Source organism: Ambystoma mexicanum, chromosome 1p (assembly GCF_040938575.1).
Source record: "Ambystoma mexicanum isolate Mex_15411 chromosome 1p, UKY_AmexF1_1, whole genome shotgun sequence".
NCBI lineage: Eukaryota > Metazoa > Chordata > Amphibia > Caudata > Ambystomatidae > Ambystoma > Ambystoma mexicanum.
Genome location: NC_090921.1, coordinates 103,366,384 through 103,380,182, shown reverse-complemented (window position 1 = coordinate 103,380,182; position 13,799 = coordinate 103,366,384). Strand labels below are relative to the sequence as shown.

At 49.6% G+C, this 13,799-nt stretch overlaps 1 protein-coding gene across 2 annotated transcripts in view; it reads right to left on the bottom strand.

The window, feature by feature from the left end:
• The window catches only part of LOC138566692 (ephrin type-B receptor 4-like), a 115,158-nt gene extending 113,756 nt beyond the window's left edge, over positions 1 to 1,402 (bottom strand). For both annotated transcript variants that reach the window (XM_069644271.1, XM_069644279.1), the window contains exon 1: positions 752 to 1,402. In XM_069644271.1, coding sequence (XP_069500372.1) covers positions 752 to 809 — 58 coding nt within the window. In that variant the 5' untranslated portion in view covers positions 810 to 1,402. The remainder of the gene's footprint in view (positions 1 to 751) is intronic.
• Positions 1,403 to 13,799: the final 12,397 nt, after the last annotated feature.

Sequence of the window (13,799 nt, the reverse complement as noted above, 5' to 3'; positions counted from 1 at the left end):
TGGAGACCACACAGCACATGCGGGGGCAAGAGCGCCGACAAGCAACGTGTAAAGCTGGAGACCACACAGCACATGCGCGGGCAGTAGCGCCGACAAGCAACATGTAAAGCTGGAGACCACACAGCACATGCGGGGGCAATAAAGCTGGAGACCACCTCGCGTGGATGTTATCGATAAAACCAGAAAACAAACTTAAAAGCAAGATATGGATTGTGCCATACGCTGGCCCCAAGCATGGATAAAGCTGGAGACCAGGGTGACTGTCTGAGTCAAGGCATGAACAGTGGTGGATAGCCCCCCGCCCACACCTCCCCAGTGTGGGTATTGTTTTCGGAGGTCGATATTTTGTCGTGGATATTTTGCACGCGCACATCCTTTATGAAAATGAATGAGCTACACATTAACACATACAACGCATGACATCATTGACAGGTTGCTCGCTGCCCTTCTTTTAGAATCCATGGAGCACCCACACCGACTTGAGCTGTCTCCTAGCCCGTGCAGTACCAGTACTCCACAGTACTCGTTTCCTTCACAGCAGAGGAGTGAAAGGCCAGGTACACCCTGCCAGTAGTTGAACCTGTGACCTGCTGGCTGAAGACATACCTCTGCAGCAGGCGCACGATCCCACCGTGCTATCTTGTCGCAATTGGAATCTGTGACCGAGCGGGTTAATAAACCAAAACAGAACTGCCAAGAAGACAGTGAACACTCGCTTTGAATATCAGAAGCATTTCCCAGGCTTACATACCTTCCAGGGCCAGGGAGAGGGGGAGCAGCCACACGAACAGCCGCAAAGCGTGCGCCATCGCAGGTAGAAATCCGCAAATATCGGGGGTCCAAAACGAATCCCAAAATCACCGGCGTGGATCCAGGAAGCGGAGACTCGGGGTCCGGGTAGGGCTGCGTGCGTCAGCGCCGTCTATTCTCGCTCCGCGGCGGTTATGGGTGATCCGTCCTGCACCGTGCGCTAATCGGATATTCCCGCACGGTTCCGTCGCCGCCGAGTTGAGTCCATCCCGCGAACCGGGCAACATGTGGGTCCGGGTCCAGAGAAAAAAACACCAAAATCAAAGCCAACAACTTGTAAAAAAAAACCTCGATGGAACTCCCTGAGTCCGGATCGACAGCCAAAAAAAACGAAACTCGAGCGAGTCCCTCCGAGGGTCGGAGCGATACAAAGAATCTGGCCTCTCTGCGGACTCTTCTCCCCCGCGTGGATGCGGAGTCCGGGAGCGTTGGGTCCGCCTGGTCCCGGGTGGAGTTTGCTGCGGCTGCGGGTGGAAGTCGGGGAACTTCTGCCGACACTCCCGCAAAGTTTTCTGCAGGCGGGACGCACTGGGACCGCGGACTATCCTCTCCAGGAACAGGGAAAGTGCAAACTGGGAGCTCTGGCTGCCGAGACTACTGGGGAGGAGGTCCTGGGAACTGGGGGCGGGGACCGTTGGGGGAAGGGAGGGTCCGCCTGCCTAAACAACGCCCCCATCCTTGTACACCCAACGTCCAGACACGGTGCTGCACAGCGCCTGTGCTAGTACAGCTCAGAAGGCTGGTGCGCCTGCTCCATACATCTGTGATTATTGGGAAGAGTATGGGGTTCACTCGTGTAAGGTAGCTCAGAGGGCTAGTGCGCCTGCTCCATACATCTGTGATTATTGGGAAGAGTATGGGTTTCACTCATGTAAGGTAGCTCAGAGGGCTGGTGTTCCTGCTCCATACATCTGTGATTATTGGGAAGAGTATGGGGTTCACTCGTGTAAGGTAGCTCAGAGGGCTAGTGCGCCTGTTCCATACATCTGTGATTATTGGGAAGAGTATGGGTTTCACTCATGTAAGGTAGCTCAGAGGGCTGGTGTTCCTGCTCCATACATCTGTGATTATTGGAAGATTATGGGTGTCACTCATGTAAGGTAGCTCAGAAGGCTGGTGCGCCTGCTCCATACCTCTGTGATTATTGGGAAGATTATGGGTGTCACTCATGTAAGGTAGCTCAGAAGGCTGGTGCGCCTGCTCCATACATCTGTGATTATTGGGAAGATTATGGGTGTCACTCATGTAAGGTAGCTCAAAAGGCTGGTGCGCCTGCTCCATACATCTGTGATTATTGGAAGATTATGGGTGTCACTCATGTAAGGTAGCTCAGAAGGCTGGTGCGCCTGCTCCATACATCTGTGATTATTGGGAAGAGTCTGGGTTTCAATCATGTAACGTGGCTCAGAGGGCTGGTGTGCCTGCTCTGTGGACATGTACGCATTAGGCAGAGCACACGGCTCATAAGGATGGTATGACTGACCCATACTAATGCCATATGTTCCAGTCATGCAAGGTAGCTCAGAGGGTTGTTGTACCTGCTCTGTAGATATGTGCGCTAGTTCGGGCCTGTTATGTTCTAGTCCCAGTAAGATAGCTCAAATGGTTGGTGCACCTGCTCCCTCGCTATGTAAATCAGCCATTTCACAGTTTCCAGTTCCACTGTGATAGTACAGAGGGTTGATAAAACGCATATATGCATCTGTTTCTTTGAGGCATGCCGCAGTCCCAATCACAATAAGATAGCTCAGAGGGTGGGTGCGCCTGCTCCACGCATCAGTGTGATTAACGCAGATCAAGTTTGTTATCTAAGTGGTGCGCTACATCTGATACAGACAAGGGTATTTATTAAGCAGGACAGAAGTTCCGGTGCTGTAAGGCAGCTCAGAGGGCTGGTGTACTTGCTCCGTTAGGCGCCGCGCATGATCCAGTCCCAGTAACATAGCTAAGTGGTCAATATGCCGGCACTAACGGGAGACGTGTGTGCACCCCATTAAGATCATGCGAAGGGTTACTATGCAGAGGTCGCTGTGTTTTAAGCAGCATACGTGTTATTATAGCCTCTGTAAGACAGCTCAGAGGATGGATGTGCCTGCTGCAGGAAAATGCGTGCCCCAGAAAGATAACTCAGCGGTGTGCCCGCCGCAGAGTCTGTCATATGCAGATACACCTCAGGGGGTTAACGCGCCTGCTGCAGAGGTCTTTGCCTATCAGTCAGTTCACAGTTTTAGGATAACTCTTTGGGGTTGTGCGCCTGTTGAACAGGTCTGCGTGGAACCTCCAGGTCACCGGAGTCCACTTCATAGCTACCGACTCAACAGGGGTCGGTGACCTGAACACGTCCGCGCGAGGGATTAATAAAACGTCTCATCGAACGTGGCACGAGATCATTTTGTTCTTGGTGTGTAACAATAAAAGTGATGATCTCACATTTAGTCCCTCTGGAGAAGGCTGATTGTGACCTGGTTTTTCTAAGAAAGGAATATGCGCCTCGAGTCCATTGGCGGCTGTTTTGGCGCGTCGCACGCGCATTTTCAGCGACGTCCCTAGGCGCCCACTCGTGCACCTTTTATTTCCCTGTCCTGCGAAGCGTGCAACAGACTTATTCTCGTCGTCAGTTACATGGGTCGCGTCAGTTTCGCCCGCTCCTGAGACTCGGGAAGGAGGCGAGTGAAGGTGGAAATGAAGGCACACGCCTGTGAAATGCAGTTGTTCTGTGCCTACGGAAAGGGTGTTGTTGTTTTTAACCTCCAGGGAGGGGTCCTTTCGAAGTTGGGGATCGGGCTTTACCCGGCGAGCGGAGCAACGATACACGGACAACGCGGGCCGTGCTGCGGGAACAGCGGGAGCGCGCAGCCTTCTCTGACGGCGCAGCGCGCGATTATTCAACCGATCGCCCGGAAACATTTCAAAGTTGATAACAGTTGTGAAACGCTGGCTCGAATTCTTTCAAATGCTCGCAGAATGTGTGCAACTATTTTTCACAAGAGTGCACCGTTCGGAACAAAGCCTCAGGCGCGTTTCACGGGCGCTTTAAGAAATGCGCCTTTTGTTCACGATGTGTGCAGGAGTCCTTTAAATGAGCGCGGAATAGCACGCAAGGATATGTCTAGGGTAATTAGCAGCGCGTCCCTTTGCGGGCCCCCACAAACCTCCGCCGCTGTCTTGAAATGTGTGTTTTAAATAAATAAATGCTATGAATGTTAATTTAAAGTTATTTTACTGCGCACCGTCACCAACAAATTGATCCTCAAGCGGATCTGCAAACAGGAAGGTGGAGGGGGGGGGGGCGTGGGGGGGTTAATTGGGTGAAGAGGGCATAGGAAAGTGAGAGAAGCGGTGCCCTGTTGGCACCTTCAGTGCGGTTGTTTTCGCCATGCGCTGACCTTGGGTGTGAATAATGAATCGATGCGAGTCCTGCTGTTTGCATGACTTATGTTTTTGCTGTTGCTGTGTGGTGAGGTGCGTGCGGTTTGCTGTGCGAGGAGGTGGTTGTGTGGCTTTTTGTGTGAGTTAGGTATGCAGAGATGTGAGCTTTTGGGTTAGTGGGTTATATGTCTCTTAGCCCTTCTAATTCCTGTTCTGTGTGTCCGGCCGTCCTATGGGGCGGGCATTATCTTTCTCTTTTCCCTTCCTGTCCGTCTAATTGTTAGGAACGATGGCCTGGAAAGTTTCCAGCTGTGTTATTTTCGACCTTTGTGTACCAGGTTCAGGCGTGTACTGTCCCCCACTCTGGTATCACCGCTCCCTTCCTATCTATTTCCTGTCTGTGGTCCGTTGCTGCCTGGGTTTACTTTGTAGGCTAAGGTGTTATTGACATATCGTCCTTACCCTTCCATCCCGATCTCTCCGCGATCGTTCTTTGATATTCTTCTAGCTTATCTATCTTTCGACAGGTAAGGTGATATGCCGTAGATTGTTCTTCCCTTACTTCTCTTGATGGGCGGTAGTTTAGGGAGATAGGGACGATCGGTTTCCTCTCTCAGCATTGTTTCAGCTGTGTATGTGCCCCCATAGCCACTCGTTCTAGTTATGGAGTGAAGAGCCAAGATTTGAGGAATTTTCTGAATAGCAGGTGATCTCTTGTGTTACATATGTTTTTTGGTAGCTCGTTCCAGGTTTTTGGGGCAAGGTGAGAGAAAGAGGATCCTCCACATTTTCTTTTGTTGTATGGTTTTGGTTCCAAATCGATGTCGCTGCTGGATCTGAGTGGCCTTGTTGGCCGGTGTACGTTTAATTTATCTCTAAGAAACTCTGTGCCTTGGCCGTAGATTGCTCTGTGTGTTATGCACATTGATTTGAACTTGATCTGCTGTTTGATGGGTATCCAGTGTAGCGTTTTCTGCCAGTGTGATGTATTCTCTTCGAGGTAGTTTGAGGAGCAGTCTGGCTGCCGTATTTTGTATGCATTGGAGTTTTTTTAGAAGTCGTTCTTGCGTGCCCAACTATAGGCTATTGGCGTTGTCTACTCCCGACATGACGAGAGCGATGACGGTGAGTGTTTAGTTGGTGAATGACAGGAATGGTAGGATCCTTTTTACCGTTCGCAGGAGAAAGAAGCATTTCTTGGTTAGAGCGTTTACTTGTGGCTCTAGAGTAAGTTTGTTGTCCGTCAGGACTCCCAGGTTTTTTACAATCGACGATAGGGCTGGGTTTGTTCCAAGTTCTGTTGGCCAAGGGATGTAGGGGTTGTCTCCTCTGTTTTTTGTGATGATCATTATCGACACACAAGTCCTCTGTGTTTCTGTTGAAAAAAGGGCTTGGAATTCCTTTAAACGGTGCCCCGAATTTCACCAGAAGCTCATTAAGGGTGAAATGTAGTACCCTTTGCCACGCTAGATGGTTTGGGCTACAACTCCCATGATCCCTCGCCATTGACTATGCTGAGCATGGTTGATGGGAGATGTAGTCCAAAACATCAGACGAGCCATAGCTTGCAGACCCCTATGAAGGGTGTCCTGAAAGGGGCCTCATCCCTGCTGCTAGGGGGTGTTGTGGTGGCTTGTGGGAGAGGAGGGGTAACTATGAGGTCTTGGCAGCTGAGCGCCAATTGTCTCCTGTGAGTGGTTCTGGCGGTGGAACTCTGTCCTGTGCCAGTGAGCTAGGACTGATATTGCCTGCCAGGCTGCCAATTAAAAGTTATGCCCTTTGTGGGGTACATTTAAGGACCATGACAGAAGTCGACCCCGTGGCGCGCTTCTTTTATCCAGAGGTGCCTATCTGGACAATAGAGTAATGGGGCAACAAGGACATGTAGTTCCTTGACTAAATTCAACGAGTGTCAGAGGGCTGAGCTGGGATTCAGACCCCACACGTAAGGGCGTAATTGCATGCCAACCTTGCTTTCACCCACTACACTGTAACTAGGACACCCACTAACATCATTGAACTGAGCCATCATTTGACTAAACAGAACCATCATCTCTCGCACTAAACTGTAACGAGGCTACCCTCTGACATCATCAGAATGAGACACCACCAAACAAAGACCAAGCATACTCTGGCTCAACAGTGTGTACAAGGGACACTGTGACATAATCAGACTGAGACCCTGCCACACGTTGTCCTCAAACGACAACGTCCCAACCATCCTCTGTTTATTAGGGAACCGTAACCAGGCCAACCCGTGACATCATCAGACTGCGACCCTGCCCCATGGCATCGTAAGACAAAGTCCAATCCATCCCCTACCTTGGAAAATTGTCATCAGGCCATCCTGTGACATCATCTGACTGAGACAAATGAAACCATCTTTTGCCCCAGGAAACTGTAAATATGCCATCCTAGGACATCATCAGTGAGACCATGTCATATTGTGACATCTTCAGACGATGACCTAACCTTGCTATACCGCTACGCGGCCTCCATCTGACTGTAAGGCCGGATAGGAGGGGAACCACCCTTAGAATGAAAGTAGGCTCTATGAGGATAGTGAATAATAGCCACAGGCTGAGGAGCGCCGCAGTGCCCCAATATGCACCACTGTGTATGCACCAACCTAACAGGTTAGACTGAAGCTGACTACTTCCAATTCTGCCAGCATTGTCTTATGATTTGGTTTATAGCAGTAGAGGACCCCAGACTGATTTCATTTTCTTTGTTGATTTTAATTCAGACATGTTTTGACATTTTTTTTGCTACTTAGAGTTGCACCGAGGAAGGCTACTCCGCTGTCCGAAATGCACCGGCCGTGGTATCTGCTCGCCTCTGTGTATGCAACGTTTTGTTCTGCTTTTGTAAATATACATATTTGTTTCATACATGCTGGAATTTTGTAGCTCGATCTACATTTGATCTACATCGACACCAAAGTTCACTCCGCAAGACCCGCCAGGGCCCCCTACACCGGTCGACTAATCGTTCCCCAAGTAGAGATGCAAAGCCGAAGGCTCAAGCTTCCCTTACCTCGCTGCAAAACTGTGGAACGGCCTACCCCCCTCATTGAGGGCCGAGAAATCCTACTGGATCTTTCGTAAAGCCCTCAAAACTCAACTCTTCTAACCAGCAACTCCCACCGCCCACACTGACGGCTCGTCAGCTAAAAAACCCTACCACACCACGGTAATGTTTGTTATCATGTATGACACTGCCCTTCTATTACAGCGACTGTGTTACTCTTTGTAAAATAGGCCTATGCTACCCCTGCCTGTTACATGACTTAAACATGTTTGTACCACATAACTTGACTACTTGACTTGTACCTGTCACAGCGCCTCAGTGCCTCCGGGTTGGATGTGTGCTATGTAAATGAAAGAAAGAGGATCACATTTTGTGATATTTTTAGGTGCTTCTGGTGCGCCTACAGTGTGAGCACACAGTATTGGAGCTAATCTGCTTCAGTCTAACCTTCCAGTTTTACAATCTCAACCTGTAGCATCAATTGATAAAGACCAAAGCACTCTCTGCTTCATCAAACCATAAGAAGAGCATGGCATCATCAGACTGAGACCCCGCCTATTCGTGACATCATCAGGCCGAGACTGCCATTTTGTGACATCATCAGACAATGGCCTCAGCGGGTTGTATACAGGCCACTCTATGGCACCATCATACTGATGCCACATCACATTCTTTCGCCGCCCTCACATGCGTCAACGGAGACTAGCGGAGGGATAAGGGCAGAGATTGGTCATGCTACGTATCGCCAGGCCGTGACCAGGCCTTCATGAAACATCACAAGATGGCGTCCCGCATCCTTTGCCAATTACTTCTCCATTGAGGTTCCTCTCCTGCGTGCTGCCTTTTCTTCTTCTCCCTCCTCTGATGTCCCCCCTCCTTCCCTCCCCCATCCTCTTCATCACTTTCTTAATCCGACACTCCTATCTTTTTATCCCAAGCTCACCTTCCACCGCTCCTCTTCACAAAGGTTGTATCCCTTACTTCGACGCCTCCTAACCACTCTGGGCAAATTGCTCTCTTTCTGCTTCAATTTCTCCCTCAGAGTTCAAACGGGCCCTCTTCATTCCTACCCTTAAAACGCCTGCTCTAGATCCTTCTATCCAGCTATTAAATGATCAGGGCTACCCAATCTCGTGGGCTGGCAACCTAAAGCCAACTTTCCCTCTCCTGTTCCGAACAGTCCAAGGATGTGTCCTTGGTTCTATTCTTTTCTCTCTCTCTCTGTTAGTCCTCTTTCTCCTCTCTCTCTATTAGTCCTGTTTCTTCTCTCTACATTAGGCCTCTTTCTCCTCCATCTCTATTAGTCCTCTTTCTCCTCCATCTCTATTAGTCCTCTTTCTCCTCCATCTCTATTAGTCCTCTTTCATTGCCTCTTTCAATCCTTCATGTCATTTCCATGCTGATGAAGGCAGGTCACCGCCTGATGAGGTCGGCGATTGACCTGGTCTCCATCTTATGGGGTCATAACAGACCAGACCATCCCTATGCATCTGGCAGAGGCAGAGCCGCCACCTCGCTTTATCTGACTCATGATGTTGGGGGTCAATCACTCCTCGTGTGTCCTTCAGAAAGCTCCCGGGATATGCAGGGCAAATGGGGGAGCACTGGAAAGCACTCTGCCGACGTTACATCGTCACCTGCAGGGCTCAAGTCGAGGGTACACGCGGGGGGACGGAGTCCACCCACTATTTGCAGAAGGTGGACTCAGTCCCCCCCCAGCTAAAATGAGAAGCATTGAATGGCCTCTTTGAATTTATGAATTAATTCCGATCTTGGGGATCGAGCCGCAGTTGTCAGGTTTGCAAACCTGACACTTCACTGCTGCACTATATGACCTGATGAAAAATGCCAAACAGCTAAAGGTGAACTGTCCCATTTCGGTACTGCAAGTTCCAGGGAAAACATTTGTATTGTTCTTGGAGTTTAAAACATTAACACCTTTCAACGTTTAAAAAAACACTATTAGAAGAACATGTCCTCTCTTTGTTTTGTGTGTGTGTTGACTTTTTGAAGGCAAATGTCATGCGTCCCCTGCAATTTGCTTGGTTATGCAAAGCCATTTTAATTTAATGAAATGTGCATATTTCACCTTGATATGCTAATTTCTGGCGACGTCACATTCCATTGCATTTGTTGATGAGTCCCCCCACTTTAATTTTTCGGACGCGACCCCTGACCCCCTGTGAACATTTGGGAAGTGTGTTGAAATGTAGGAGCATTTTCCATGCATTGGCTCGCGGCTTTAGGTGCCTTTGAAGAACTCGTGAATTTCAGGGGACAACATAACATCGAGGTTTTGAGAGCAGAGTTTATTTATTTATTTATTCATGTATTTATTGCCAGGGGGGTGGCACGGTGGGCTGCATGTTCACGCCAACCCCCCACCCCCAGCGCAGGTCTAATGTGCAGGGAGCGGCCGGACACTTTTTTTCGAAGCACTAGAAGAATTAAAACGGCCCTGCAGGCCCGGCGCCCCCTGCCCCCGCACCCCCTCCGCGCGCACACACACACCAAAGGGAGCACACCTCCGAGGCCTGCTACACATGGATGTAAATCCGCAGAAAGCTTCTTAGCCACTGCCGTAAAACCTGCATACAATGGCAGGCACTTGGAGCCACGTTTACACAAGGGTAAATAAAGACCGCGGGGGCCCGGAGCTCGCATTTTAAAGGACCTATAAACCTTTCAAAGCAAACGGGGGCTGCGTGCGCCGACGTTACCTTTCCCTTCTCTCGCTTTCAGGCGAAATTGCCTCAAAGTCATGCTTCACAAGTTGCTTTTTAAGGCCGCCTTGTAGAGCAGGATGGCGCGGCGCCAGAATGCTAGGCGAGCTGGGCCTCAGCGGGCACGGCCGCCCCCTGGCACTCTGCACGCCGCTTCTCTAGAATTCCGGGTGAGCTATGGCACAGCGGGCACGGGCAACGAACACCCTTGCCCTCAACCTGCCACTTCTTCAGACTGCTAAGTAGGCTGGGACATAGCAGGCACCGGCATAACTTAAAGCCACGTCTTCAGAGTGCTAGGTAGGCTGGGACATAGCAGGCACCGGCATAACTTAAAGCCACGTCTTCAGAGTGCTAGGTAGGCTGGGACATAGCAGGCACCGGCATAACTTAAAGCCACGTCTTCAGAAGGCTATTCGAATGCTAAGTAGGCTGGAACATAGCAGGCACCGGCATAACTTAAAGCCACGTCTTCAGAAGGCTATTCGAATGCTAAGTAGGCTGGAACATAGCAGGCACCGGCATAACTTAAAGCCACGTCTTCAGAAGGCTATTCGAATGCTAAGTAGGCTGGGACATAGCAGGTACTGTCATAACTTAAAGGTAATTCTTCAGAAGGCTAACCGAATGCTAAGTAGGTTTGGACATAGCAAGCCCTGTCATAACTTAAAGCCACTTCTTTAGAAGACTAAGTAGGCTGGGACATAGCATGCATCCTCATAACTGAAAGCCACTTCTTCAGAAGGCTAAGTAGGCTGGGACATAGCATGCACCGTCATAACTGAAAGCCACTTCTTCAGAAGGCTAAGTAGGCTGGGACATAGCATGCATCCTCATAACTGAAAGCCACTTCTTCAGAAGGCTAAGTAGGCTGGGACATAGCATGCACCGTCATAACTGAAAGCCACTTCTTCAGAAGGCTAAGTAGGCTGGGACATAGCATGCATCCTCATAACTGAAAGCCACTTCTTCAGAAGGCTAAGTAGGCTGGGACATAGCAGGCACCGTCGTAACTCAAAGCCACTTTTTCATAAGGCTAAGTAGGCTGGGACATAGCATGCACCGTCATAACTGAAAGCCACTTCTTCAGAAGGCTAAGTAGGCTGGGACATAGCATGCACCGTCATAACTGAAAGCCACTTCTTCAGAAGGCTAAGTAGGCTGGGACATAGCATGCACCGTCATAACTGAAAGCCACTTCTTCAGAAGGCTAAGTAGGCTGGGACATAGCATGCACCGTCATAACTGAAAGCCACTTCTTCAGAAGGCTAAGTAGGCTGGGACATAGCATGCATCCTCATAACTGAAAGCCACTTCTTCAGAAGGCTAAGTAGGCTGGGACATAGCATGCACCGTCATAACTGAAAGCCACTTCTTCAGAAGGCTAAGTAGGCTGGGACATAGCATGCACCGTCATAACTGAAAGCCACTTCTTCAGAAGGCTAAGTAGGCTGGGACATAGCATGCATCCTCATAACTGAAAGCCACCTCTTCAGAAGGCTAAGTAGGCTGGGACATAGCATGCATCCTCATAACTGAAAGCCACTTCTTCAGAAGGCTAAGTAGGCTGGGACATAGCAGGCACCGGCATAACTTAAAGCCACGTCTTCAGAGTGCTAGGTAGGCTGGGACATAGCAGGCACCGGCATAACTTAAAGCCACGTCTTCAGAAGGCTATTCGAATGCTAAGTAGGCTGGAACATAGCAGGCACCGGCATAACTTAAAGCCACGTCTTCAGAAGGCTATTCGAATGCTAAGTAGGCTGGAACATAGCAGGCACCGGCATAACTTAAAGCCACGTCTTCAGAAGGCTATTCGAATGCTAAGTAGGCTGGGACATAGCAGGTACTGTCATAACTTAAAGGTAATTCTTCAGAAGGCTAACCGAATGCTAAGTAGGTTTGGACATAGCAAGCCCTGTCATAACTTAAAGCCACTTCTTTAGAAGACTAAGTAGGCTGGGACATAGCATGCATCCTCATAACTGAAAGCCACTTCTTCAGAAGGCTAAGTAGGCTGGGACATAGCATGCACCGTCATAACTGAAAGCCACTTCTTCAGAAGGCTAAGTAGGCTGGGACATAGCATGCATCCTCATAACTGAAAGCCACTTCTTCAGAAGGCTAAGTAGGCTGGGACATAGCATGCACCGTCATAACTGAAAGCCACTTCTTCAGAAGGCTAAGTAGGCTGGGACATAGCATGCATCCTCATAACTGAAAGCCACTTCTTCAGAAGGCTAAGTAGGCTGGGACATAGCAGGCACCGTCGTAACTCAAAGCCACTTTTTCATAAGGCTAAGTAGGCTGGGACATAGCATGCACCGTCATAACTGAAAGCCACTTCTTCAGAAGGCTAAGTAGGCTGGGACATAGCATGCACCGTCATAACTGAAAGCCACTTCTTCAGAAGGCTAAGTAGGCTGGGACATAGCATGCACCGTCATAACTGAAAGCCACTTCTTCAGAAGGCTAAGTAGGCTGGGACATAGCATGCACCGTCATAACTGAAAGCCACTTCTTCAGAAGGCTAAGTAGGCTGGGACATAGCATGCATCCTCATAACTGAAAGCCACTTCTTCAGAAGGCTAAGTAGGCTGGGACATAGCATGCACCGTCATAACTGAAAGCCACTTCTTCAGAAGGCTAAGTAGGCTGGGACATAGCATGCACCGTCATAACTGAAAGCCACTTCTTCAGAAGGCTAAGTAGGCTGGGACATAGCATGCATCCTCATAACTGAAAGCCACCTCTTCAGAAGGCTAAGTAGGCTGGGACATAGCATGCATCCTCATAACTGAAAGCCACTTCTTCAGAAGGCTAAGTAGGCTGGGACATAGCTGGCACCGTCATAACTGAAAGCCATTTCTTCAGAAAGCAAATCGAACTGTGACATGACAGAAATAGTCACCTTCCGGTGTTTAACATTTCTCCAAAATGCTTAGCAGGGCCACCCCCTAATTTGCCCCTCCCCTCCCCCCCGCCCTAGACCCAGTGGCAATATGTACTTACAAAATAATTGACCACAGAGACAATTTATATTTTTGGAACAAACAGATCACATTTATTGGAGTCAGCAAACAAAATGGGAGGGCGGTGCCAGCCTCCTTTAACATAATGTCCCACAGCCCCGAACCCTTTCAGCGTTCCCGTAGGCCCAGAGCTGGTTCTGGCTGGCCCAGGCGAACACCCCTTCCGCTTCTCTCAGGAGAGGTTAGGCATTGACGACCCCCAGGAGGGGCGGCCCGCTAGGCTGAATGTCCCTCTAGCGCCCCCTCTGGGGATTGGCCCGGTCACTAATTTGTGTTGGACATGGCATTTCTCCAAAACGCTAGAGAAGCTGGTGAAGGAGCTGGTACAGTGGTCCACCAGAGATCTACAAAGCGCACCTACACCATGCCAGGGAAGCTTTGACATCGTGGCCCCAGTCACTCTCCAGATTGTAACATCAGTTCTTTAAATGCTAAGCAAGCTGGAGCATAGCAGGCACAGTGACTGTCCTAAATTCTACATAGCTTTCGCCAGAATGATAAGTCAGCTAAGGTATAGAAAATACAGGGACCCTCCTCAGTTCAACATGACACTTCTAAAGAATAGTAAGCTGGCTGGGACCAAGCAGCGCAGTGACTTTCCTGAGGTCACCGTGTATCATCTTAAGAATGACAGGACCATCAAGCTAGGACATTTCAGGGACAGTGAACCTCGCTCAGCTGTTTTGAGGTAGGAGGTGGTTGTATGTATGAAGTTTTTCTGGCTGATTGGAGATTGTGGGTAGGAGGTTGCTGGTGATAAGATGATGTTGGAGGTAGGAAGGCACGTTTGGTTGCAGGTTGGAGTTGGCTGGAGTAGGAGGTCAATGGAGATAGA